Below are 27,508 nucleotides of genomic sequence, written 5' to 3'. Positions count from 1 at the left end.
TCAGGTCTTGAAGAGCCCAGAGTCTCGGAGAGGGGTGCTTGGATTGGCTGGGGCAACCGGATGGGCCTGAGAGGATGCTTATTTTCAGCCCATGGCCTTGGCCCTCGGGTGAGAAGCCCAGGACTCTGGGGGCAGGGGCAAGGTCTGAGGACACATTCTGGAATGCATTTATGTTCTGGCCTACAGGTCCATGGAAGGGAGGAGAGATGGAGAACAATGGCCCAGTCAGAGACCGTTCCAGCCACCAGCCACCATACTGATACTTGGATGGCTGGTGCCAGTGGTGAGCTCAGAGCGCCCCAAGCCTGGGAGGCAGAGCTGTTCAGGCAGGCGTCCAGGACTCAAGGGGGCCAGAGTTGCAGCCAGGGGTGCTTAGGGGCAAGTAGTGAGATCCCATGGCCCCAAGCATCCACTGCTCTCTGGACTTGCCCTCTGTGGCATCTCCTCCCCTCTGCCGGCCTTCTTCTGCATCAGTCTCCCTAGCTGGGTGGTCTGCTCCAGGAGGCCATAACCGCCTGTCTCATAGGTAGGACTGCCCTACCAAGCCCACAGTAAGTATTTCAAAATAAAAGGAGGGACTGCTGTGCCGTTCTCAGTCATGTCTGACTCTTTGCGGCCCCATGGACTGTAGCCCACCAGGCTCCTCTGTCCATGGAATTTTCCAAGCAAGAATACTAGAGCAGCCATTTCTTCCTTCAGGGGATCTTCCCGACCCATGGACTGAACCTGCATCTCTTGTGTCTCCTGCATTGACAGGCAGATTCTTTATCGCGGCACCACCTGAAAGGAGATATGTATAGGCAGGGTCTAGCCTGGCAAGGCCTTCCCAGACCAGCTCAAAAGGTGTCCTGCCCCAGAGACTGAGGCAGCTGGAGGTGGCCAGGCAGTCGAGGCAGAAAGGAGATTCCTGCACTGCCAAAGCTCCTTGGGGACATGGGTGTGACCACAGGGAAGAAAAAGAAAAATGCCGATGGAAGATGCCCACCATGGTTGGTTTCCACTCCTTGTCACAGGGCTGGTCTCCCCTGGGTCTGAAAGGATGCAGAAGAGCCGTCCAGCTGGCTGGTCTGGACTTGGCCGAAACTTTGACACGGTTTAGGAGACAAGAAAGGCCCTGGAGTCCTGACTCACCTGGTCCACACCTCATGTCATGATTACTCAGCTCTGGAAGCTTCCATGCCCCTGGGTCTTCCATCTCCACCCATGGGTAAGGGCACTGGCTTGGTTACCCTGCTCTCTGCTCCATCCCAGGCTCTCCCTGGGGAGTGGGCTCCCCTAATTCCTCTGAGGAGACGCTGCCCCCAACAGGCAGTGGACATGGGGCAGCCCTCAGCTGTCACCTGAGCTGCAGAGGCAGAGCGGCCGTTTACCTTTTTGTCGCTAAGAGCGGACCTGGGATCTTCACACCCATCTGACAAATGGAGAAATGGAGGTGAACTGTTCACTGACTTGCCCGGATTCACTTAGAAACCTGAGGTATGATCCCCCAGTTGGGCTGCCTCCTGCCAAGGGCTCTGACCCTTTCTGGAGGCCAGTGTGTGTCCATGACCTCAGGGATGAGATCTGGCAGCAGAGGGGTGAGGGAAGAAGAGGGTGTTCACCCTGAGCCCCTGCGCATGTGCCAGCTGTCTCCCCTCTCCAGGTGTGGGGCCCGCTTCCTCCATACGCCCCAGGGCCCTGGTACTCAGAACCTGCACCAGGGCATCTCCAAGGCTGAGAGTCCCTCTCAGGGTGAGCCAGTGCACCTCACCCTGCCAAGGCTCGAGGCCACGGGAGCAGAGAGGGCTGTCCCACCTGGAATTTCCTCATGTGAGGGTCCCTGTGCAGGAGGGTCCTCACGTGTGGCTGGTTACCAGGGGAGATGTGGAGGACTCAAAACCGACAGAGCTGACGGGCCCACTCATCACCGATGAGAGATGTGACTCCCGGAAGCCTCCGCCTCTGCATCACTGCCTCCGCTCAGAGCACCACCCAGCGGCCGGAGGCAGAAGGCAGGAAGTGGAGTGGGAGGGGAGGAAGGAGCAGCCTCTCAGACCGCCGTGGGCCGCTGAGGGCCACTCTGAGGGCCACTTGGACCAGCCCCCCGCAGGGCTGCAGGCTCCCACAGCCCCTGTGCCAGGGTCGGGGGCTGAGGCCTAGATGAGGTCAGCCATGGAGCCCTGCCGGGTCCCAGAGACCATCCCGGGCAGGGGGCGGGGCTTGGCCCTCCCTGCCCCGCCCCGAGGGGCTGGCTGGAGAACACAGCCTCTGTCCACTTAGGGTAACAATACAGCTCCTCAGGGGCCACCGCTCCTGGACAAACAGCCCTGACCACACCCAGCTGTTTATCGCCCAGGCTGTGGAAACAAAAGCGCTGCTGCTCCCCGCCTCCGCCCGCTGCCTCCCCAGGCAGGGCCTGCTCCTGCTACACACGTGCAGACACTCAGCCCACCAGGGAAACACACCCCAGGGGCCAGAGACGGCTGAACAACAGAGCCACGAGGCGCAGAATCTGGGAAAATCCTGTTGTGGAGAGCTCTCTGTTGAACACAAAGAGAGAAAACGCGCTGCTCTCCTGCTCACTCCAGGGACTCTCTGCCCCCCACTCCTTGGCCTTGGGCCCCGGCTCCTTCCATCCGCAGGTCCTCCGTGGCCGCCAGTCATCGCGGGGGACGGGTGCCTCCACGCTGTCCGCTCCCGGGCCTCAGGTCCAGTCCTTGGAGAGCCCTGCCTGGCTCGGCCAGCCCCTGGGCCTCCTGGCCCGGCGCGCCCCGGGCTCTGCTGGCGGCCAGTGTCTGCTCCAGCCCAGGCCCTCCTCACGGCTCCAGCTCCCGGGAGAGGCGGGACAGCTCCCGCTGGTTGTCGATGACCTTCAGCTGCTGGACGTAAGCCCAGGTGCTGGCGGGACTCCGGGTGCTCAGGGACTGCTCCGAGCCTGGGGGGCAGGGAGGGCGGTCAGCACTTTGTAGAGCCCACCTTTCCCCCTTCCAAGAGGCAAATCGACCCTCCTACCTTCTGCCACCCAGCCTGCCGCTTCCCACAGCCAATCCGGAAGACACCCCACCCCCCATCTGGGACAGAACAGCACAGTGAAACGGGCCCCAAATTATATGCAGCTTCATACCCCTTTTACTAAGTTCAAAAACAGTGAAAACTAAAGAATATTTTGTTGTCATAATATATATGAGATATTTTAAAGATATATGTATATGTGTATTTAATTATATGTACACACGATAAAGCTATTTTTTAAAAACAAGGAAATGGGTAACTCAAAATTCAGCATAGTGGTTTCCCTGGGTGGGGAGGGGCAAGGGAACAGGAAAGGGGACCACCACTAGGGAGATGGAAATTATTGTCAGTGTGCTCAAGCTTGGCTTGGGTCCAGAAAGGCTCATCTTATTTTCAGAATAGATACATACATAAAGTAAGATAATGATGATGATGTGGTATGAACTGTGGATTACGACTAATCCCATTTCACACAAACTGAAGGCCAATTAAAAGAATACAGGTCTGGAGTAGGAGTGTGTGGGTCCCAGCTCTGTCTAACTGCTTATCTAACCAGCTCTACCTCACTTCGGCTTCCACCTGTTTTTTCAAGGCCCCAGCCCACTATATACCTTTAAGTGGGGATAACACTCTACCTACTTCATACAGCTGTTATGAACTATTATCACCATCGTGCTTTGCAACCCCATGGACTGTAGCCCACCCGGCTCCTCTGCCCATGCGATGCTCCAGGCAAGAATACTGGATCTTCCCAACCCAGGGATTGAACCCAGGTCTCCCTCATTGCAGGCAGATTCTCTTCCATCTGAGCCACCGGGGAAGCCCTTTCTTGTATGGATGTGCCTGTAAGTGCCAGCCAGGCATGGCCAGCTTGTCAGCACCCAGCCCTGCCCTCACTTACATGTGGAAACCCTGACCGCCTGGCTGTCCTCGTGCAGGTGGGAGACTCGGCTTCTGAGCGGTGACAGAGGCACTGGGAGGTGAGGAGGGAGTCAGTGAGAGGAGACCAAGTTGGTGCCTTGCAGGGGCCATCACTCAGGGGCACCCACCGGGGATCTGCCCTCTCACCATTACTGTGGCTTCGGCAGTGGTGTAGCATCCGTGCAGCTCTGGCCATCATTCTCTGGGGGTCAAGCAAGGACATGAGACCTGATATGAGGAACGGGGCCCTGGCCTGGCCTAGAGGACAGCTGAAATGCTCCTAGGCACCAGCGGCTGTAGGAGATGGGGCTGTGCCTGCTGCACCCCAGCTCACCCAAAGACCCAGCGGGAACCAGGCACTGGGAAGACAGAAGTAAGGGAGGGCTTAGAGAGGAGGAGGCCTGGTGGGGAGGGGATTCTGGTTGAAGGGTGAGATAGCTGAGGCCATCACCCCACCACTCCCTGGTGGAGACCAGATCCTCTGAAGGCATGCAATGGAGTAAGGCAGGGGCTATTTTAAAGGAAGTCTTCATATTTATGTTGTTGAGAACAACTTTGGACTGTCTCCCAACCCCCGCCCCTTCCAAAGCCATCGTCACAGCCTCCAACCTGTTCCAGCCTCAGACACCTGCTCTCCTTGGACTCACCATCTTCTCAAAGTTGATGAGATTCTCCACCAATGTGTGATTTCCCTCGTGGATGAAGGTCATGTCTGCAAAGAGATGGGCTTTGCTTATAGGTCCCCAAACTCCTTCCCCTCCCAGCAGCCAAGGAAAGGTGAGGGACCAATAACAGGGACACCACGTGGCCCTCTTCCTCCCTGCTAACCTCCTGGAGCAATTTCTTTATATCTCTTAGGCCTCATGTCATCAGCCATCTAATGTCTGCATGTGTTAACTCTGCTTCTATCTGGTGAACTCCTAGTTCACCTTTGTGGCCCCAGGGCATTGGCACAGTGGAATCACCCAGAGGGTCAGGTGGACACTCTGGGGCAGGGACGGGTGGGATGGGAGCAGGGTGGCAGGCACTGGTGCCCTTACCTTTGAGAAGAAGGGGCATGAAGGGGATGAGGGGAGGGGAGAGCTTGGTGAGGGCCAGACGGTACACTCGGTGGTTCCACGAGGGGTCCTGAGAGGGAAGAAGCCACAGTGAGAGAGGGAGGGTCCCGCACACCATGACCTACTACATGCCACAGCATATCCAAATGCCCACCCGCCAAGGAGAGGCCATGCGCGCACTCCTTGGAGCTTAGCCTCCCCTCGGCCCCAGATCTCTCCAAGGCAGGCTGTACGGCAGGCAGAGGGGCTGGAGCTGTGATGCCGGGATGCATGACGTGGTTTCCTGGCCTCCAGTTAGCCCCAAGACACTCATGGACATTGTCACAGGGGCTCTGAGGATTCCTGGAAAACTTTTCTGCCCCTGTTTCTCCCTCTCTCCCTCTCTCTCTAGTGGGTACACCCCTTTGAACTTCTTCAGCCCCAGGAGGATAATTTTTTCCTCAGGAGCTCTTGGAGCCTTGCTAATGAAAGCAGCCTGCACGAGTTCTCTCCTGAAAGCTATACATCTTTCGCTACCCCCGCTACAATTCCCGGGAGTGGAGGGCTCAGCTCCTCAACTCTTGCCTCGTTTTTTGGCCTAGGCTCCTTGAGTCTCCTGAGGGGCCTCTGACAGACCCCAGAACACCATGGGAGTTGGGTCAAGACCTGCTTCCTGGGTTCTGAGGCAGGTCAGCACCCCCCTGGTGGTCCCCTGGCACCTCAGACCCCAAGGCCAGCAAATGCCGCAGCAAATGCCACACGGGCCCCTATACACCTGCTGAGGCATATAATACAATACACAGACCCCCACAGTGCTAACACTGCATTTCTCAGCCAGCCCCACAGAGCCACAGGCCAAAGGGAACCAGGCCCTGACCCAGGGTTGGAAGTCCAGAAAGTGACCAAGGACAGGCAGGGGTGCTGTGGGGAAGAAGCCGGGGGTTGGGCCAGGGTGGCGGGGGCGGGGAGCACTCACCAGCAGCCTCTCGAGGGCTGAGTAGAGCTTTCGGACTTTGTGGGGCAGCCGCTGTGAAGGAGAGGCCGGCGAGGCTGTCACTGCTCTGAGGTGCGGGCCCCATTCCCAGCCAGGACGCCCAGGACAGGCAGGGGCCTGACTCAGGACTGAGGTGGGGAGGCCCTGACCCACCCAGCAGATGGCACTCACCTCCCAGGTATGGGCCAGGCGGCTGATGGCTGAGTTGCTGAGACCAAACATGACGGCAAAGAAGGAATTAAGATTCTTTTGCTCCTTGAGGCTGTGAACAGAAGACCCAGAGACCCTCAGGGGGAGCAGCCCCACACCCACACCACCCCCAAGCCACAGCACAAGACCCGGCCAGGCCAACGCTGCCCTTGCAGGGACTGGAGCTGTATGGTGTGGGGAGGCGGGGGCTCCAGGGGCCCTAGGCAGGCACAAGGGTGGGAGACTTGGCAGCACTCCGACCACAGATCGGGGGGTTAAATAAAGGCACCATGGGACTCTGCCACCCAGCCCACCGGCACTCACTGAGCTGCCAGTTTGATGAACTTCCTGAGCAGCTGGGCCCGTAGGCCGGGCACAGAGCAGAGACACAGCTCTGTGGCCACCCAGTACTGCAGCTCGTTGAAGCGGCGCATGAAGCGCTCCAGGTTGGCAGTGGTGACGTCCCGCAGGTGCTGGGGGCCCAGCACATAGTGGATCAGCTCCACCTGGACAGGGGGGAAGCACTGCAAGGTCAGCACACAGGGTGGGGTGTCCCCATCGCCCACTCCTCCCCTCTGCTCTGCCTCAGCACCTGGTGGATGCTGTTGAAGAGGCTCCAGTCATGATCCGTGAGCTGGCCCGCCAGGTCCTTGGTGCTCACCAGGTCCAGCCCCTCGGCAGAGCCCACCGTGGGCCCCAGCTGCTCGGGGTGTGGGGTCTGCAGGTGGAAGAGTGCTCAGAGGGCTGCCTGGGGGGTCCAAGGGGCATGGTGGGAGGAGAGAGTCTGGGGCCAAAAGTCTGTGCCCAGGGCCGGAGGAACGTCAGGAGGGCAGAGGTGCTGCAGGGGTGGAGGGGCTCCCCAAGGAGGCATGCCCTGACAGCTCCCCAGTGCTGGGGCCCCTCTCCCACTTGAGAGCTCCCAACAGTTCTCCCCTTGTGACTTCCTCCATCGGCTGAGACCCAATCCTCTCTCTTCCTCCTTAGGAGCAGCCAGAGCCAAGCCCTGCTCTCCTTTCCATGTGGCCCCTTCCTAGCACCCACCCAAAACAGCCCTTCCCGGGGCCCTGGCGCCCTGCCTGGCCCTACCAGCTTGTGCACTTCCTGTGGGTTGACAACAAAGAGCCGCTCGTTAAGCCCCAGGGATGTGGCCACACCACGGGCATCTGGCTGCAGGCCAATGGCATCTGCAAAGAGAGCAGAGGCTGTGCTGGGTGGGGACAGAGAAGGAGGCCAGGGAGCAACCGGAGGCGGGGTGGAGGCTGGAAGAGGTCTCCCAGTAGCAGCACTGGAGTCCTAGGCAGGTGTTCTAAATGCACAGATGTGCATGCCCACACACGCACAGCGGTAGCACGGCCAGAGGACAATGAAAGAGGAGTCTTGGTGAGACAGGCTGACACTGGGCAACGCTGGAGCCTCCCTGAGTCCCAGCTTCCTCCTTTCTCAAAAGCAGACACCAAGATTTCCCGTGACTACTCATCAGTCAAATGAAGTCACTGATATAAATAGTGGCTATAAGGATATGATACATATACAAGCCCTTTGAAAATTGGGAAATGCCTTACAGAAATCTTCGTGTGGATTTTCATCAGCTCTTGTGGACTGGGACTGTGTTTTCAGTCATGTTTGAGTCCTCAGTCCCTAGACCAGTAGCCTCCAAAGTAAGGTACACAAGACCATTCCATGCGTCCAGGAAAAAAATATTAGCACTTATATTGATTCTTCTTACCTGTTTTGCATTTGCTTTGTGTATTGCTCTATGATCACGTAGCAACAGTGTAGGAACGTATGTATGTGACTTGCAAGGAAATATACACAAATAAGGGCGTTTGTAATAAAATACTGATTACTGACATAGGTGTCCATCAAAACAATCAGTGCTCTAAACAGAACATGGCATGTAGGGTCTCAATTAACACTGGGTTTGGACAACTGCAACTTGCCACGTGGCCACCAGAGGGTAGTGCTTCCCAGAGGAGCACACAGGCACCGGTGCCCTCATCATCTCTCCCTCCTGAAGAAGGAGGCTTTGCTGGTCTCCCTGCCCCTCCTTGCCATTATTCTCTGGATGGCCAGCTGCTTACCCTGGGCTCCCGCTGTCATACCCATGCTGTGGCTTTCATGGATAACAGTGGTTTTTAATGTCCCAAGTTCTCTAAAGGCAGGTCTTAATATTCCTCATGCTGCCATACTCTGAGCACCAACTTTATGCCAGGTCCCATGCTAAGAGCTTCAAACACAGTAGCTCATTTAATAGCCACAGCAGTCCTAGGTGATAGGTAGTTACAGTGGTCATTCAACAGACAAGGAAATGGAAGCTCCCAGAGGTCAAACAACTTGGGCAGGATCATATACTCAGTAAGCAGTGGGTCTGGGAGTCCACAGTCTAGGCTCTAAACCATCAAGCTGCTCATCTTACCTGCCATGGTACCTCTGCCTCCTAACATGCTGCTGGCCCATAGATGACCCTCAAAGATGTTGATGGACTAAATGAGCAACTACCTAAATTCAAAGTCTGCCTATGCACTTAAGGGCTGAGCCTGGGAAAAATCACTGAATCCATTTGAGCTTCAGTTTCCTTGTCTGAAAACAGGATAAAAGTACCTATCTCATAAGACTGCTATTAGGATTAAATAAATGTGTAAGCATGGTAATAATGTCAGGCATCCCTGGTGGCTCAGTGGTAAAGAATCCGCCTGCCAACCAGGAGACGCAGGTTCAGTCCCTGGGTCTGTGCCCATCACCTGGAGCAGGAAATAGCAATGCATTCCAGTATTCTTGCCTGGGAAAGCCCACGGACAGAGGAGCCTGGTGGGCTACAGTCCATGGGGTCACAAAGAGTCGTACCAGACTTATACATAATATGTATAAGTAAGATGTAATAAGCCTCCCATAAATGCTAACTACCATTAACCTTGACAGAGATGGTGATGATCTTAATTCAGGGGATGGGCCCAGCTCTGAGGGGGGCCCCCTCCCTTGGGGCCACCCTACCCAGAGACACAACTCACCACCTGCTGAGTTGACCTTCACCAGCACCTGCCCCTTAGTCCAGCCGTCCTCCTGGGCCAACGCTGCCATCACCTCTCTCACTGAGGCCGTCACAGGCAGCTGCAGGGTTAGCACGGAGTGGTCTGGCCGGCAGATGTCGTAGGGAACTGGAGAGGACGATGGGACTGAACTGTGGGAGGGAGCTGCCTGGTCTCCCCGCCCCAGCAGGGAGAAGGCAGTGACTGCAGCAAGGGAGGGAGGGAGGGTCTCAAGGATGGGGGGCAACAGCACTAAGGAGAAGCCTGGGCAGGCAGGTGGGAGAGCCTGAGGTGAGCAAGGGGGGAGCCTGAAACAGAGGCCCCGAGGAGCACAACATGCCATCTGGGCCAGGCACCCCGAAGTCAAGGTGATGAGAGCAGGGCTCGAGCTCTGCCCTGGCTGACTCAGACCACCAACCTTTGTCCCCAACTCTGATGGCGCAGTTGTTGCTGGGGAGAGGCTCATCCTGGCTGGGGAGCCAAACGGGAACATTCCGGGCCTGAGAAGGAGAGGAAGTAAGGACCAGAGGACACAGGAGAGCATACAGGGACGGGGAGGGGCCTGTTACCCGGAGCGTGGGTCCCGCACAGCACACACACCACCTAAGGGATCTGCGCGTCCCGCAAAGCCGGGACAGGTAAAGCGCTGGGGACCTGGGGACCGAGGCTGCCAGGGAAGACAGAGCAGAGCTCAGAATGAGTCTGTGCCCCTGTATATGTGTGTTACCCCCTCTGCCAAATGGGTCCAGAGCCTCTCTAATATGAACACAAGGCAGCTGTTGATCCTGGTCTTTTCCTCCTTCAGCTACCATTTGCTATTTTCTATATGCTTATATTAAGTATCTAAATATGCACAAAAGCCCTTTGACAAAATATTATTATCCCCATTTTACAGACAAAATCAGTGAGGGCTCAGAGAGCTTAAGTAACATACCCAAAGCAGCACAGCTGCTAAGCGGCCCTAAAATCCTAAACCTGCCACCCCCCGCTCCCCCTCCCCCATGCTCTTGTCCACCAACACTCAACTGTATTAGCTGCCCCATAACGCTTTCTCCAAAGCCCCACCACAGTGGGCTCTTGGGGGCCCCCACTGCCTAAAGGCCTCCCTCACACAGCTCCTCTGCCTACTGACTATTCTTTCCAGATTTTGTACTATTTTCCTCCTCCCAACTCTGAAAGAGGCAGATGAGGTTTAGACCTTGGTCCATGGTTCTTCCCTGGATTTCCAAAGCCCTGCACTCCCCTCAGGGCTCCTCTCAGCATCATGTACCAATGGCCCCTTTCTCTCCACCCCCAGCATATGGAAGACTCTTAAAACCATACCACTGGTCACTGAATTCTCTTGCAGACCTTGGTCTCAAATGCCTTCAGGGTCTTCCATATCTGTGCTGCATCACGCCAAACTCGACACACTCCTCGGATGCCCTCACCCCGCCTCCCAGGCTACTCTTCTGGCCATTCCCCTGGGTTCAAGGCTCCTGCTCCCCCCTGCTCCCCTCCCCCACTTCCCCACAGAGTATCATCTAGTTCCGGGGTCTCTGTGTTCCCCCTTCCGCAGCCCAGGCCATCCCCAGATCCACCAGCCCGTATCGCCTCACGCCTTATCTACTACAACAGCGCAACTATTCTCTGGCAAGGCCAGCCTTGCCTCTCGGGTGCTTCCCTCCCTCCCACTCCCATCTGCCTGACCAGAGCCAGATTAACCTTCCTATCATAGCGTCCAGGCCACCATTGTCTGCTGAATAAAGCTCAGGCTCCCCAGCTGACCTATTCGATATACAAATCCCATCTTGTCAATCCTGGGCTCAAACACCTCCAATGGCTTGCAATGCTTAAAGGACAAAGGCCAGGCCCCTTTCCAGGGCCCACAGGGCCCCACCTGCTCTGGCCCCCCAGGGCTCCATCAGGAGGCAGGCTTCCTTCCCCACACCTGCCTGCAGCCTCTTCTCCCTCCATCCTCTCTCCCTGCATCTCTCAGTTCCAGCAGTCACTTCTCCCTGACCCTGACACTTTGCTTTTCAGCCCTTTCCTTCCTGCCTCCAGAGACCCCATCTTTGTCCTTATTCAGCATGAGGTTGCTCTGTAGCTCTGTCCCTCACTTCCCTGTGAACCCCTCGAGGCCAGGGTGGCTCTCCCAACCCTGTACAGCATCCTTGGCACCTAAGGCATGCCGCCTGCTCTTCACTGAGCATCAGCAAGAGGTGAAGACCCCTCAGGGATGGAGCCAGCATTCTAGTGGGCCGTGAGGGTCACTAGCAGACAATTAGCAAGGAGACAGCTAAACAAAGAGAACAATTCCACTAGGACAAGGCTTTGAGGAAAACCATTGAGGACCCCCGTGGAGAGGAGCCAGTGAGCCAGTCGGGGAGGGGCTCTCACAGGGAGATGGGAGGGGATGGCAGGTGGGGGCAGGAGATGGAGGAGGGAGGGAGCTTCACCTTCAGCAGAAAAGGAGTCAAGAGGAAGCAGAAGGATGAGGTGGGAGAGCCAGCTGGGCCCTGCAGGCCCAGATGTGGCATTTGGGTGTGATTCTCACTGTGAGTCTCCACAGGCGGCCCCAACCTACCTTCCCAGTCCTCCCCACCCCATTCTTCAAATCTCACTCCACTCAGGACTCCTCCTCCCACTTTCCTCTCCCAGCCCACTGCTGGGGATGGCACTGGCCCCCAGGACCCCTGGGGTTTCCGAGATGCCTCCAGGCACCATCCCTCACCTGCCAGGAGGGAACTGCTAACTGGCTCGAGCTGTGAGCATGAGGGGGCTTCCCAGGTGATGCTAGTGGTAAAGAACCTGCCTGCCAATGCAGGAGACATAAGAGATGTGGGTTCGATCCCTGGGTCAGAGAAGATCTCCAGGAAGATCCCCTGGAAGAGGGCATAGCAACCCACTCCAGTATTCTTGCCTGGAGAATTCCATGGACAGAGAAGCCTGACGGACAGGCTACAATCCATGGAGTGGCAAAAAGTTGGACACAGCTGAAGCAACTTAGCTCGCAAGTGAGCATGACCAGATGGAATAAAACCCCTTGTGGGGGTGGGGAGCAGTGACCTTAGACCTCTGTCTCCTGCAAGGCCCAGCCCCAGTGTCACACGCAGCCTGAGCTCCATGATCACCTATCCCAGACCAAGGATGTGCCTGTGTTTTGGGGGGACCTTCCCATGCAGAGGGGCCTGGAGGTCCTTGGAGGACGGGGAAAGCAGGGACCCGGCAGAGGCATGAGGAGCCCACTCTGGTCGGACACCTTCATCTGAGGAGACGCGTTCCCACAGCCGTTCTCCAACCTGTAGAGCAAGTGAGAGGGAGGTGAGACTGGGGGCAGGGTCCCCCAGCAGGCAGGACGATGCAGGCTCAAGTGCAGAAGGATACCAGGCTCTGGATTCCCTCCACCGTCACCAGAGGCTCAGAGGTTGGCAGACTTGGAGAGGATGACCCAGAACAGGCACAACTTGAAATCCAGCCCCTGGATCCTACGATTTTCCCAGGCTATCAGGGAAGGGAAGGAGCTCAAGGGAGAAAGGGACCCGGTGTGGTATCAGGTCAGGGAGGCCACACGTGAGCTCTCCCCAAGCCCCAGCTGCCCCCACAGGAGGCCTGGGAGGGCGGGAAGGTCTGGGAGCATGAGGTAAAGGCTGGGAAATTGGGTAGAGCAGGCGGGAGCTGGCACCAAGAGTGCTCAGCAATAAACAGGAGCCAGTGAGCAGAGCAGGTGTGCAGGGCAGTGGGAAGATGACGCACAAATGACTGTGGGCTGCCTGAGCATGGACGGACACATGACAGGAGGGTGTGCAGCTGGTGAGAACATTCGCTGAGATGAGCAGGACTAGACAAGTGAGCACAGCACAGGGTTTTACAGCCAGGAGCAGGAGCCCTGGGGGTGGGGTAACGGGCTCAGGGCAGCGCAGCTGCAGGGCTGCAGGCTGGATTGAAGCCACGTGTTTGCCCCCCAAGGCGGTGCTCCCAGCTCCTGCCACACAGCCTGTCCTGCCCGCCCGTGACAAGCTCCCTTGAGCCAAAGAATCACCTGTGGTGTCGCCGCCTCTCTGGCCACTGCTCCCGCAACAGGTTGCTAAGCCGGGCGTCCCTGCTCACCAGGTCCGACAGTTTCTGGGGGAAGCCAAGGTTCACTGAGACCCCCGTGTCCACCCCGGGCAACCCGGCCCAGCCCCTCCTGGCTCCCAGGTACCTTGAGGAAGCTGGTGGCCACAGGGTCGGTGTGGAGCGTAGGGCCGTACAGGGTCACCCACTGACTGACCAGCCGCAGGATCTGCTGCCTCTTGTTGCAGACGTAGGAGCTGCGCTCCTGCTCGCTGCCCCCCGCGGGCTCCGCGTGGAAGGTGGGTCCCAGTCAAGGGAACCACAGTGTCCAACAGGACCACCCACCACCCTCAGGAACAGGCACCAGAAGGGCAGGACACCCGGAGCCCATGAATGGGCTGGGCCTGGAGGGTTCAGTACAGCCATGCTTCGGGGGATCCCTCCCCACTCCACACACCATCCTCACCCCCAGGGCTGGAAGGATATTGGTGCAGGAGGGCAGCACAGAGCTGGGCAGTGGGCATGAAGACACTGTGGGTCAGGAGGAAGTCACTGAGGAATGTCTCTGTAAGGCAGGGGACAGGTGAGGGACTCAGCAGTCGAGTCTCCTGAGCTCAAGTATATGCGCAACCGGGGCACCCCTTTTACCAACCCCGCCACAGGCCAGGGAGCAGCGACACCCTGTCCCTGTCACAGCACTTCCTACACAAGCCAAAACACAGAAACGGAAACTTCTGGCCAGCTGACCAAAGAGACCAATCGAGCACCCGATGAGGTCAGATGCAGGGTGCCTGGCCCTCTCCCAGGCGGTGCTGACCACCCTCTGAGTCAGAAAGCAGGCAGGGTGTCTCCTGCCCCTACCTGTTGGGTCATGAGCACTGGAGTCAGGCCGCATGGCCTCCAACAGAAGTTCTAGGATCTTCTCTGGGGTGCCAGACATCACCGTATACCTGGCAGAAACAGCCGGTCCATAGCACTTGAGCCCAGACTCCCCCTCCCGCAGCTGGGGCAGACATCAAGAATTAATCGTATCACTCGTCCCTATTTGCCAGCCCTTTCCCCACCCCATGTGGTGGAGGGGGGACTCGGGGGATGCATCTTAATCCCTGGAAGCCTCTCCACCCACTGCGGGCAGATGTATGACACAGAGAAGGGAGTAAAGCCCGGGAAACAGAAGGAGAGAAGGTGGGCAAGAGAGATGGTATGGAGAGGGGAGCACGGCGGGCGTGTTACCGATTCCCGCCTGGGGTTGGGGGACGGGAAGGGCCCGTGCCCTGAGAGGTTCTCTCCAGCACTAACACCACTTTGCCATGTTCTTCCAGCCTCATGGTCTTTGCTTCCACGTCCTGGAGAACAAGCCACACTCAGTGCTCAATACATACCACAACTCCTTTACCCATCCTAGGGCCTCTCCCCCTGCCTCCCCCATTCCACACTCCAAGCCCCACAAGGCCCCCACAAGGACCCACAACCCTTCTCCTGCCCTAGTCAACACCCATGACCTTAGATTTGTCCCTCACAGCTGCCTCTCCCCCAGCCTGAGCCCCTCCTCCACCCTGTCCCTCCCAGTGCTCCTTCTGTGGACCCCACTCTCCATTACGCTGCCTCCCCCTGCACCCCAGACCCCCACCCCTCTGTAACCTCACCCCTGGTCTCCCACGGCTCACTGAGCCTCCTCAGCAAGCCATGCACCTCCTCCCACACTCAGAGCTGGGCTCCCTTCTCCAGCCATCATCCCCAAGGTTTCCACCTCCGACCTCTCCCTACTCCTTAAAGTCTCCGTCTGGTCCCTACTCCTTGCCCCACACCACTTCTCCAGACACATGTCCCTGCCCTCCCCACCCCCAGCAGCAGCACCTTGATGATACGGTTGAAGTCCTGCTTGTCCACGCGAAGAAAATGACAGTTGTCTTCTCCCAGGATGATGGTGGCTGCCCGGGGTGCATCGTTCACCAGAGCCAGCTGTCCGAAGTCGTCTCCCTCGTGCAGGGTGGTCACCAGGCCCTGCAGCCAGGCCCGAGTTACAGCCCAGCCCCCCAGCCCTCACCGGGACAGACCCAGAGCCACCAAAGCAGGAGGAGACCTGAGAGGCCGGCAGCCTTGGGTCCATTAAAGGCACTGCCCACAAGGACAAGGACCAGAGACCAGCTCTGCCCCAGGGGCTGGGCATGGGGGAAGACTCACCTTGCCATGGGTCACCACGTTGACCGATCCCTTCCAGATAATGTACCACGAGGTGCCCTTGTCCCCCTGGCTGAACACTGAGAGAAGCAGCACGAATCAGACATGCCCCAGGCACCCATCGCTTCTCCCCTGTGGCCTCCGCCCACGTCCAGGCAGGACTTACACACAGTTCCTGCCTTGCTGTGCGGTTCAAAGAGCAGGACTGCAGCCAGCTCCCGCTTCACCTGTGGGCAGGGGGACGACAGTCAGAGAGGCGAGTCCAGGGACGAGGGGCCAGGTGAGGAGGTTAGGTCCAAAGCCACGCATACTCGGGGGGCAGAGCTGTGATGAGGTCAGGTGACCTGGGATTCAGCAGGAGACAAAGCAGGGGAAGAAATGGGCACAGAGAGCCAGAGGGACCTTCAGACAAGGATGCCATGCCGGGGACAAGACATTACACTGAAGCATCCAGGCCACGGGTGGAAGGGGAGGGGCGTGTCTTCTGGCCTAGCAGGGGTCACAGGAAGGGAGGTTTGGGGGAGGGCAAGGTGGGGCGGAGTCAGGGGCTGACCGAGTTGGAGAGGTGGGCCACAGCCTTGATGTGCAGCAGCTCCTCGAAAATGAGGTCCAGCTCCTCGTCTGTGCGCTGACCAGGGCTGCGGGCACAGGGGACCAGGAAGAAGTGATGAACAAGCCAGGTGTGGGGAGCCACAGCACCCACTCAGCCTGGGCTGGCCGGGGCCCCAGCGGTGGCCGTTCATCAATAACGGGCCAGCCTTTGATGGGAGCACACCATGTGCCAGACGCTGGGCCAAGCACTTTACATATGACTTCATTCCACCCTCACAACAACCCCATGATGTGGGCTATCGTTATCCTTTGACAAAAGAGGAAGCTGGCCAGCAGAGACCCAAGGACACAGAGCTAGTAGCCAGCTGAACTGGAATTTGAACCCAGACCTGCCACGACTGTCTTGGCCACGGGTGCTTCTCAGAGGGGGCAGGGTCCCTGGAGGCCACAGGCCCCATGGCCTCAGTTACAGAGGAAGGACCAGGTTCAGAGGGGGCAGGAGGGCTCGAGATCACACAGCATGTCCGTGGCAGGTGCAGACCAGAGCTCAGGCCTCGGGTCCAGCCAGGGTCCTATCCCTCCACGAGAGGTCGGGGAGAAGTCGGGGCTCACTCCCCCTCAGAGGGGAAACTTCGGAGTCTGAGAGCGGGGTTTTGCCCACTTACGGCTTTCGAAGCGCCACCGTGAGCAGGGCATCGGGCCCCCGCTGGGACAAGAGGGCCAGAGCCTCTACCAGCTCCTCCTCCAGCTCATGGGCGCCCACAGGCTCTGGCTCCGGCCCCGGGAAACGGTAGAACTGGGTGTCTCGGTCCTGGAAGGCCCAGTCGTGTTTCACTGTGGGGCAGAGGCCCAGGTGAGGGGGAGGAGAGGAAATTGAGGCCACATAGGTATGAGGCTTCCATGGAGATGCCTGGCACAGGCCTGCTCCCCAGGACTGCCTGGCACTGGGTGCCCACCCACCCGGGGCTCAGGCTCACCGTGGCAGAGGGCGCCTTCATCCAGGAGCACCTGGCAGATACCCACGGCTTGGCTCCGGGAGTGGACGCCCAGCCCCAGGGCCAGGATCCCATCCACCAGCTCCCGGCCGGAGCAGCACTGCCTGGGAGGAGAAGGGGACAGGGCAGGGAAAGGAGATCAGATGGCAGGAGGGAGAGCGGGGAGGGAGGAAGTCCATCCGAACAGCACCTTCTAGAGCTAGCCCCAAGGCTGGGTCCAGAGCCTGGGCAGAGTGAAAAGGAGAGAAAACTGCTGGGGGTGGCGGGGAAGCGGGCGAGGAGGCAGCCAGGGCCGCCACTCACCGGTGGAGCCGGAGGTGGTACTTTCTGTCTCGGATGAGGTTGGGGCAGTTGGCCAGGAGGTGTCGATGCAGCTGCTTTCCGGCCCTGAGCACCCGTTCTGTGGAGGCCTGGAGGAGGCAGGCACAGCTAGCTGGCTCAAGCCCTGAGTCCAGGCGTGCGGGCCCCCTCCCAGCCCCACCCCTCTGGACTCATACCTGCTCCAGGCTCACGCTGAAATCCAGGGACTCCTCGCTGCTGGTGAGTGGCGTCTGAGGGCAGTGGGGAGTCTGAGTGTTAGTGCCAGGCCTTGAAACCCAGCTCTCAGGCCCCTCCACCATGACTCCCAGCCCCGGCCCAGTTCTTGACTCCAAGCATTCATTTAGCTAACGGTTCAACAAATACTCACTGGGCAACCCCCCATATGCCACGCATCTGCCCCATCACCACCCTATTACTAGACCCGTGTCTTCATGACGCCATCAGCGCATCCCCAGGGATAAGATCCAGGCTCTGCTTCCTCAGCGCCCAGTGTGCCCAGGCATCCAGGTAATTCAGCGCGTAGGGGAGGGAGGGCACAGTGGACCTGGGGGAGCATGGGGACACGAGATAAGAAGGCCAGGAAGTGAGCAGCTCAAGAGGTCCAGAGACCCACGGCCTGATGCCGAACCAGGGTCGGTCCCCAGTCATAGGACTATGGACAAACCTCCTGCCTCTGTAGACCTCGGTGCAGCCTCGTAGTTAAAGACACAAACCCTGGAGCCAACTCCTGGATTCCAGTCCCTGCTCCTATGTAACCCTGAATACATGATTTAATCTCTCCCTGCCTATAAATCTATAAAACATTCATAATAACAACTCAAGCTTTGGAAAGGATTATGTGAGTTAATAGAGATCAAACATTTAAAGCAATGACTGGCATATACACGCAGTTGTGTGTGCACGTTAGTTATCATTACTCATCTGTGAAGCACAGCGCCGGCGGCCTGCTGGAAGGCCCTTTATTCTCCGAGATGCTGCTGCTAGTCCCTAGCCCTGCAAACGTGAGTCAGTCTTGGCAGAACATGGGATGGCTCTGGAAATGGGGTTTATGTAGAATCACTGGTGAACGAGGTTCCCTGCCCTTGGCATCCATCAGGCCATGCAGGACTCGCCGGCCTGTTCGCCCTGGGATGTCGGCCATAAAAGCCTCTCACGCTCCTCTCCTACCACCTGAGGACTGGAATTCGTGAACACCCCTGAGCAGGATGCTCTACCCTTTAGGAGCCCTCCCAAAGGCAGGCACTGCACAGTTCATACAGCATGTCTTTCTCGTGATTTCATCTGACTTCACAGAGAATGGGCTTCCCTTGTGGCTCAGCTGGTAAAGAATCCGCCAGTAATTCGGAAGACCTGGGTTCAATCCCTGGGTTGGGAAGATCCCCTGGAGAAAGGAAAGGCTACCCACTCCAGTATTCTGGCCTGGGATCAGACAGGAAGTAGGTAGAGCAGGCAAGGTCAGTCCTCCTTGACTTATCAGGAAACAAAACTCTAGAGGTGATGTGCCCTGGTAACTCAGACACATAGCCAGACAGCCAGGGATAAACTCAAGCCCCTTCCAGAAGTGCTCACATTTTTGGTCTCACTCCACCCAGTACACCTGCCTGTTTCTTCTCCCTCCCCTTCCTTCTCTGCAATGCCTCCCTATCAGCACTCAGGGCCTGAAGAGGACCTGGCCTGGGGCCAGAGCCCTCTCCCCTGGTCCCAGCATCTTCCCATTGTGCACTGGGCAGAGGCCTGAGGTCCAACATGCGTAGATGCCTGGCCCAGTGCCGGGCGGAAGTTGCTAGGTGTCCCAAAGGTATACTTACCCTAGTCATGGGGCCCATTCTAGGGCCAGATATGGCCCTGGAGACTCAGCAATAGGACAGGAAAAGAGAAGGAGGAGCCAAGGAGGGAGGAAGGGCAGGAATGCTACCCAGCCAGCCTCCTGTGTTGGAACAAACAGTGCCAAGTGCTAACGACTTGTTGTTGTTCATGTCAGAGTACCCAGGTGGCCCCAGTCCCCCCAAAGCCCCTTGGTGTCCAGGACCCAGGTTCCAACACACACTCCCTTCCTGGTATTATTCTGACCCTAGAGGGCACATCAGGAGGGGAGGTGCCCAGTCATGTGGCCAGGCTGGGCAAGACTCAGATCTCAGATCCGCAGGCCTCGCTTCAACCATTTCCTGTCCTGCCCCAGGGGACGTGCAGGAGGCTCAGAGCTGGAACACTGGCCCATCAGAGCTGAGGAAGAGACCTGAAGGCATCCCCCTTATTTTTCCAAGAAAAGCAGCAGGAGCCCAGAGAGATGAAGTAACTTGCCCAGAGTCACACAACTGCTTAGAAATGTACGATCCTACTGAACAATTGTTACCAACACTGATCCAGAAGTAGGTGTTTGTCTCCTGTTTCCTGGCTAGAGAAAAGGAGGCACAGAGGTTATGTAACCTGCCCTTTTCAAGCTGGTAAATAGGGGCACCAGAATTCACCCTGTGCCCATCTGATTCCAAAGCCCATGATCTTAGCCACTAAGCCCTGCCATCTCCCATGGCACCTCCACGGTGCTGGGCCTCCCCCACTGCGCGCGATGGACACAGAAGTGGTAAATTCTGTCCTCAGGAATGTTCCGCCGGCAGGGAAGTCTGAACAGTCCTGGGTTAGACGAAGTTCCGTATCTGTGTCATCACAGTCCCTCTGAACCCCTGCCATGTTCCTATGCATGGGGACCTCCTGGGATCATGGTGGGGGTGCTATTCAGGGGCTGTGGTCAGCTGTGTGGGCTCTGGAGTCAGGTGCCTGGGTTCAAATCTTGGTTCCCCGCTACCAGCTTGTTGTGTGACCCTGGGCTGCTTATAAAGCTCTCTGTGCTTCAGCCTCCTCATCTATAACATGGGGTTGGTGGCAATAGTACCTATCCCATAGGGTAATTTTGAGGATCAAATAAGTTAATTAATAATATGGAGCATTCAAAGCCATGCCTGCTTTGCAGTAACTACTTACTCAATGGTAACTTAATATAACTCTTCCTTCATGATGGGCAGCTATCACCTGGACACGGTGCAAGACATGCTGTACTTTGACTGATGCCGTACCTGATCTGATGACCCTGAGTGTCAGCTTAGGGGCTTCTCAGTTAGAAAGCAGCGGCTGGTGTGGGTAGGGGTGGAGGCCCTCACCCACCACCTCCTGTCAGGTTTGGACAAGAAGGACTCAGGGTGGAAGAAGAGGTCTTAGTTTCCCTGCACAGGATCATGGCTTGCCCCACCCCCCTCCCTGTCACTGAGTGTCAGAGTCACACTGGAGGGGCAGGCACAGAGCCAGACAGCCACATGGGGACTTGTCAGACCAGTTCCCTTAGGCCACGGCTAGGGTCTCAGGCCAGGGTTGTGTGCGATGGGACTGGGAGAGGATGCATGAAGCAGGGTGAGGTTCTGGAGTGTCAGTGGTACCTTCTGTAGCAAGAGAATATACACCACAAACTTGAACTCTGCAGCCAGACTGTCTCAGACCCAAGCCCAGCTTGTCCCTTAGCAGCTGTGTAACCCTAGACTCTCACTTAGCCTCTCTGGGCTTCTGCTTTCGCATCTATAAAGTGAAATGATGGCGTTAGTAGCTATCTCTCAGGGCTTCTGTGAGATTATTTGATGTGATTAAAGCTCATAATAGCACTTTGGATATAAATACTGCACAAACACCAGCTACTTCCATCATTTGGACAGGCTGAATGAAAGCATGTTTTCTGAGTTAGAGAATAGAGACACCTCTCCTAAAACAATCACTCAAAGAGTAGCATCTCAGGGTTCTCTAAGCTCAGGGGACCCACGAGAGGTCATCCTGACCTTGCCCCTGCCTCTAGATAGACTGGTTTCTGTGTTGGCTCCCAGACATCCGATAAGATCTCATGTACCCCTAAAGTTTATCAAAGGAGACGTTCTTCCATCCTATTCCAGTATCAACTTTGCCATGGTTGTTAAGTCCTTTCTGTATCAAACCTCAGGGTCTCCTGCTGTAACCCGCTTTAATTTTCTCTTGTTCTGGTCTAATGGGAACAGAAAGTGCTCTCTTCAGGCCTCAGGAGGTTGATGGATTTCCCCCTCAGTTTTCTAAAGGTGGCCATGGCCTGGGTAACTCCCAGCACTGTCCTCCTGGGATGCTGGGCTCCACCTCCTTAGAACATCCACCCTTCACCCTGTGTGTGCACATTCCCTGCCAGACACTTGTTCCCTAACATGAGCCCCCTCAGCCAAAGGCATCATCCCAGAGGTGAGAATTAATAGCTTCACAGGGACCCAGAGTCTCTTAAACATAGACACAATGGGCTGAAACCACCTCACCCCTATTCCCCAGAGACGGTCCTCAGGAGAGGATGTGGCCCCTGCCTCAAGCCCTAAAAATCTAAGTTCCCTCTAATCATCAATTCATGCACATACACCTGGTGGGGGAGGGGCCTTGTTTCTGTGCCTCTGATTCCATCCCTCACTCCACTGATCCTCACCCCCACCTTTCTGGCCTCCCCTCGCATACCAGCCCTTCAATTCTGGGACTGAGGGAGTCAGGAGACAGCCTGGCAGCCTCCTCCACTCTCTCCCTTACTTTGGGTCCCAGGGGATCCTCCAGTGACCTCATTGTCCTGGCCCCTGACCTTCCCCCCACTCCCCACCTAGCCTCTACAAGCTAGGAGAGGGACAGGAAATGCACAAGTAATTATAGCCCGAGAGGGAAGGAGGGAGGGAGGGTTCCAGCCCACTGGCTCCAAGCAATAGCTACTGCCAGTGACCTGGGGTGGGGCTGGGTCTGGGGATGGGGGTGGGAGGGACAGACAGCTAAGCCCCAAAAGACCATGGCTCCCCTGCTCCATCCAGAGTGCCATCTGCAGCAGGACCCAGGCCAATAAGGCCCCTTCTCAGTAAGACCCAGGGAGGGAGGGGATGGAGGACAGCTGGGGACTGACACCTAGATTCTCCTCTCGCTTCCCATTGCAAGGGGGACCCCATTATCTTGGTGGGCCTTGGTTTTCTCAACTCAGCTTCATATTTTGGTACATTTGGTAAATATAAATGGCTATATTTGGTAAATATATAAATGGATGAGGTAGGAAGAGGGAGGCAGAAGGTGGTGGTCATTCTACTCAAAAGAATGCTCCTAAGAAAGGGGTTCTCCCAACTCTATCACCTGATCCAACTCCACCCCTTTGCCCCTATGCCCTCCCCATACCTACTTGCACACATATCACAGACACATATCAGAGCTCAGGTGAAGAAACTCAATTATTAAGTCTGGGTGGTTGGGGAGAACTTCCCTGATGTTTTGGATCCTGCAACCATATCCTACCCACCATCCACCATCTCCCCCCTCCCCACTTCTCTTTCCCTCATTCTTGCAGCTCCAGAGATGTTCTTCACTGGCAGAGGGAGCTCCGTTCATCTCACAGTCTCCAAACTTCTCATAATTCTCCCCTGAGCCCCTCTAAGCCAGATGCCAAGCAACGTTCACATGACCATTTCACCCCAGATCAAGACACAGACTCCACGCAGTTCAGTCCTCACTAAAGGAGAATGCTGCCACGGTGATGTTTAAAGAATAGTACCAAGCTTACCTCCCCAGCACTTGACCTGACCCCTGTATTTCGTACATGTCTCCCACCCCCACCTGAAGAACACACGAGCACCTAACTCAAGCCACGCGGAAGTGACAAGTTCTTTTCCCCTTCGCCACATGCCTGAATAGGGGGATTGGGCACCACACGCATGCACAACTTAGTTGTGTGAGCCACCCACACTGCAGCCAGGCTGCCCACCCCAAGTGTATCCCCCATGCCTGCAGAGCAAGCTGGACTGCCAGCAGCATGGTCGCCCTCCCAGTTGGGCCCCCTCCAGCCGAGGGACGGGGATGGGACTCACCCAGCGCAGCCCCTGGATGCAGCTGGGGCGCTGGTGTTCGAGCAGCAGCTGGTAGGAGCAGCTTCGGGACCGGTACATCCTCCTGAGCACCATGTTGAGCAGCGTCCCCTCCGGCACCACGTCCGGGATGCCTCCCAACGGCGGTGCTCCCAGAATCGAGTCGCCCTCCACAGCCAGGCCCACCTGCCAGCGGCTCTCACCTGGCCAGCCCACCTGTGATGGGAAGAGGACGGCAGACAGCCATGAGGCTGGGTCCGGGGCAGCTGGACCAAAGCACGGCCCGGCCGCCCCAGGCAGAAGCACTTCCTTCGAATCCTCTGGACTGGTCAGGCGGAGGTGCTGCGTCCCTGCCAGGAGCCGGGGGAGGGACAGGAAGACCTTCACTGGGGCCTGCCGGTCTGGCTCACTTAGGGGTCTCCAGCCGGCGGCGGCGGCGGCATACCAGGGATCTGGCCCTTCTTTGGAATTCTGCCCCACCCCACCGACCATGGACCTGCAGGGATCTCCACCAACTCCCAGAATGGAGCTGTGGACTCACTGGATCCCCGAGAAACGCAGCTTCAGCTCAAACCCTTCTTTTCTCCTCCTTCCTCACCCTTGACCAAGCCTCTGTCTCCCACCCCAACTCCCCCACCGTGTCCGCTTCCTCCCCTGCTCCTCCTCCCCTGCCCCCACCCCACCATACCCACCTTCATGTTCCTCCTTCAAGCTCGCACAGCCGTGCAGGCTCTAGCAGAAGGCAAGGGGTGGCGGGAGCACCCGCCCGCCCCACAACGAGCCACTGTGTGCCCCCGGCCTGTAAGTTCCAGGCGAAGTGAGCAGACCAATTCGTAGCTGAAGCCGCTTCCAAGGCAGCCCCAGCCAGGCTGGGTGGAAAGGCTCCTCTCGGGTTGGGGGAGAACTGGGGACTTGGTGGGGGTACGACGTCACCCCCGCCCCCAGCGACAAGGAACCCCGAGCCTCCCCTCCGTCCCAAACGAAAGAGCCAGCTGGCACCGGGCGCTGAAGCGAGGCTGCAGCTGGCACTGATCCGGGCGGGAGCTGTCACACCCCCTGCGCGGCCCGCCCCCTTCCCCTCCCGGGCCGACAGGAGGGGGCGGGGAGGACGCGCGCCGCGCTCGGGCAGGGGAGGGGGCGGGCTCCAGCAGGGGGCGGGGTCGGAGCGCAGGGTAGCCGGAGCTGGCGGGAACCTTGGCCTCGGGAAACCCCGGGGGCCGTAGCGTCCTGGGAGTGTGTGCCCGGGGGCGGCGGCGGCGGCGGCGGGGCTACTGGGGTAGGGGCTGCGGGGTAGGGCCGCCACGCGGCCGGGAAGAGAAACGCAAACAAGGAAACGGGGGGAAGGGGGAAGGGGGTGAGTCATTGCGGCCCCACCCGGGAGGGAAATCCGGGCTGGGGCCGCTTCCCGGCCGGGGGCGCCCTGCCTCCTGTTTCGGTTCAGGGTCTCGAACAGGCTGGGGGAGGGACTGGGCTATTTTCCCGGAGGGAATCCCGCTGCCCAGCCTCCCACCGCAGCGCTTCTGTGCATGCACCCCATCCGCCGCCTTCTCCCCGCCCTACACGCGCACGCACACCCCCGGCACGGGTGGGGAAGTCGAGGCTGGAATGGAAGGACGGCGCTTGCGGACGGTGGGGGCTGGAGTCGGGGCCGAGCTCTGGGAGGAGGGGTTAGAAGGCCTGGCCCCGCCCGCGGTTCCGGAGTCTCAGGCCGGCTATGTGTGGAGGGCCATCGCCTTCCCGGGCCTCAGTTCCCACCGCCGCGTCGGTGGCCCAGCGCCCCCTCTTCACCCTTCTGCTTCTGAGGCGGCGGAGAGACAGTGGCTCCGGGTCAGCTATTCCCCCGGCGCCAGCGGCGTAACTGGTCCCATTCTTCAGTGAGGGTTTTGGAAGGAGTCGCGCGCCCCGCCCCCGGCTTTCTAGAACGCACCCTCTTTTTGCCCCATCAGTGTCCCTTTCCCTCTGCAGCTGAGCCTGCCTGGACGGAGGAAGGCACATCTCTAACATACCCATGTCCCTTGGGGGTGTGGGTGTGGATTTTCATTGTGATTAAAACCTCAATTTCAATGTGTCTTTAAAAGTCTTCACAGGAGCTTATCAAATGTAAGTTCCAGCCCCTTAAATTCAGATTCAGTCTTACTGGCATGAAATGCAAAATCTGTGTTTTGAGCAAATACCCTAAAGTTGTCCGCTGAGTTCACACTTTGAGAAATGTTGGTGGAGTTTTAAATGCTCCCTCAGGGTAGGCGAGGTTAGGTATGCGTCCTCAGTCGCTCAGTCATGTCTCTTTGTGACCCCATGGACTTTAGCCCACCAGGCCCTTGTCCATGGGATTTTCCAGACAAGAACACTGGAGAGGGTTTGCCATTTCCTCCTTCAGGGGACCTTCCCAGCCCAGGATGAAAGATGAGTCTCCTGCATTGGCAGGAAGATTCTTTACCACTGAGCCACCTGGGAGGGGAGCCTAAAGATGATTCTAGCCCCAAGCCCAAACCCAGCCACCCAAGTTCAGGGAAAGATGATGCTGTGAAAGTGCTGCACTCAATATGCCAACAAATTTGGAAAACTCAGCAGTGGCCACAGGACTGGAAAAGGTCAGTTTTCATTCCAATCCCAAAGAAAGGCAATGCCAAAGAATGCTCAGTTCAGTTAGGCAGGTGGAAAAGGAGCTAGTGAGTAAGGCAGGACCCTTGCGTCCCTCACAGCAGACCACAATAGCCTATAAGTGCCTGGCACTGTTCCAGGTGTTCACAGGTATTTTCTCTCTGCCACCAGCCTATGAATTAGTACCACTGTCATTACCACCTAAGATGGTGAAGATGAGGTTCAGAGGTATTAAGTAACTTGCCAAGGTCACTCAGCTATTCAGTGATAGAACTGGGGCTTGAACCTGGGTGGCCTGGCTGCACTTAACCCCCAGGCTATGCTGCACTGTGTGTACATCATATTAATTTTCTGATCCAGACTACATGCCTTAGAGAGGGGGCTACAGAAACAGAAATTGAGTATGGTGGAGGGTAAGGTGCCACTATCCAAAGAAAGTCATCAAATGGGACCTTCCAACTTGTTTCTTTATCTCTGAAGAGCAGGCAGGGGCCCCCACCTCCCACCAAGGCAAATGATTGAGCAGGTGTTGCCTTCTTAGGATTCCTGGCTGAGACTAGTCGGTAGATTGAATGCTCAGTAGATTTTTGATTAGAGGCTGAGGCCTGGAGGAGGCAGGGGTCTAAAGGAGTGTGTCTGAGGAAGACACTTTAAGCTAGATGGTGACTCATCATGGGGACAGTCGTGCCATGCCCCGGTACAACCTCCACCCTCCCCCAGCTATCTTTAGATGCCTGAAAGGTGTGTTAGGACAGATAAATAATAACAATAGTTAGCATGCACTGGGCTATGTTCTTGACACTTGTTATACATTCACAGATTTAATCATCACAACAATCCTATCAGATAGGTACTATTTATCCCATTTTGCAGATGAGATGGAGACATGGAAAAGTTAACTGATGTGCCCAAAGTCTCACAGATAGGATGGGGAGCACTGAGTGATTCTCCCCAACACTTACAAATCTGTGTGTGCTTTATTTACCACTCTGCAGTCCTGCCTCTCAAATATACTGACAGCTCCCTCAAAGGCGAAGCTCACATCCAGAGTCCTTTCCCCCACACCTGGGTGCACAGGCTCCAAGAGGTGGGGAGTGGGACAGACAGATGATGGAGGCTGAGCACCTGGGCCCCTTGACACCGTCCACCTCCATGCTGAGCTCTCTGCCAGGACACAAGCCTCCTGGAACCATACCTCCCTGTTTTCAGACTGGTAGCAGAGGAAGGCAGAGGCTCCCAGGGAGTAGTCCAGGAGGGTCGATGGGTAAGGAGGGCTTCTTGGCCCGCTGTGGTCTGGGCCATAGTCCTCACCCAGGCCTCTCTGCTGAGCTCTACACTGGTGGAGCCCACAGCCTCCTGGATCTTCACACTGTATACATGAGTGAAAAACTGCCTTCCCACCCTAGCTGCCCGTCTTCCCACCCTGCCTCTCTCAGTTCCCTGCTCCAGGATCACCACCACTGCCTAAGCAGAGCACCTCATACCTCAATCCTTCCTTCTCTCACATCCAGTTCAGTTCAGTTTAGTTGCTTAGTCATATCTGACTCTTTGTGACCCCATGAATTGCAGCACGCCAGGCCTCCCTGTCCATCACCAACTCCCGGAGTCTACCCAAACCCATGTCCATCGAGTCGGTGATGTCATCCAGCCATCTCATCCTCTGTCATTCCCTTCTCCTCCTGCCCCCAATCCTTCCCAGCATTAGGGTCTTTTCCAATGAGTCAACTCTTCGAATGAGGTGGCCAAAGTATTGGAGTTTCAGCTTCAGCTTCAGTTCTTCCAATGAACA

At 57.2% G+C, this 27,508-nt stretch overlaps 1 protein-coding gene across 3 annotated transcripts; it reads right to left on the bottom strand.

The window, feature by feature from the left end:
- Positions 1 to 2,490: 2,490 nt before the first annotated feature.
- Positions 2,491 to 24,357, bottom strand: RAPGEF3 (Rap guanine nucleotide exchange factor 3). 3 transcript variants are annotated; one of them, XM_069580908.1, is made up of 28 exons: positions 23,811 to 24,357; positions 23,122 to 23,334; positions 17,419 to 17,472; positions 17,225 to 17,331; positions 16,904 to 17,025; positions 16,592 to 16,737; positions 15,928 to 16,012; positions 15,541 to 15,601; positions 15,378 to 15,454; positions 15,051 to 15,197; positions 14,427 to 14,539; positions 14,055 to 14,143; positions 13,680 to 13,758; positions 13,342 to 13,492; positions 13,180 to 13,262; positions 12,400 to 12,439; positions 9,577 to 9,658; positions 9,141 to 9,287; positions 7,219 to 7,316; positions 6,725 to 6,850; positions 6,457 to 6,638; positions 6,115 to 6,205; positions 5,926 to 5,976; positions 4,953 to 5,040; positions 4,560 to 4,624; positions 4,060 to 4,114; positions 3,893 to 3,964; positions 2,491 to 2,914 (listed from the first exon to the last, which is right to left on the bottom strand). In XM_069580908.1, exons 5-28 carry the CDS (start codon positions 16,994 to 16,996, stop codon positions 2,796 to 2,798), a joined length of 2,340 nt encoding a protein of 779 aa, XP_069437009.1. In that variant the 5' UTR covers positions 16,997 to 17,025; positions 17,225 to 17,331; positions 17,419 to 17,472; positions 23,122 to 23,334; positions 23,811 to 24,357; the 3' UTR covers positions 2,491 to 2,795. The 3 variants fall into 3 exon arrangements, with proteins under 3 accessions (XP_069437009.1, XP_069437007.1, XP_069437008.1); XM_069580906.1 differs by having other exon boundaries at positions 16,592 to 16,760; positions 23,811 to 24,206; XM_069580907.1 differs by lacking the exon at positions 5,926 to 5,976 and having other exon boundaries at positions 16,592 to 16,760; positions 23,811 to 24,164.
- Positions 24,358 to 27,508: the final 3,151 nt, after the last annotated feature.

This window comes from Ovis canadensis, chromosome 3, assembly GCF_042477335.2.
Source record: "Ovis canadensis isolate MfBH-ARS-UI-01 breed Bighorn chromosome 3, ARS-UI_OviCan_v2, whole genome shotgun sequence".
NCBI lineage: Eukaryota > Metazoa > Chordata > Mammalia > Artiodactyla > Bovidae > Ovis > Ovis canadensis.
This window is presented reverse-complemented; position numbering and strand designations above follow the sequence as displayed.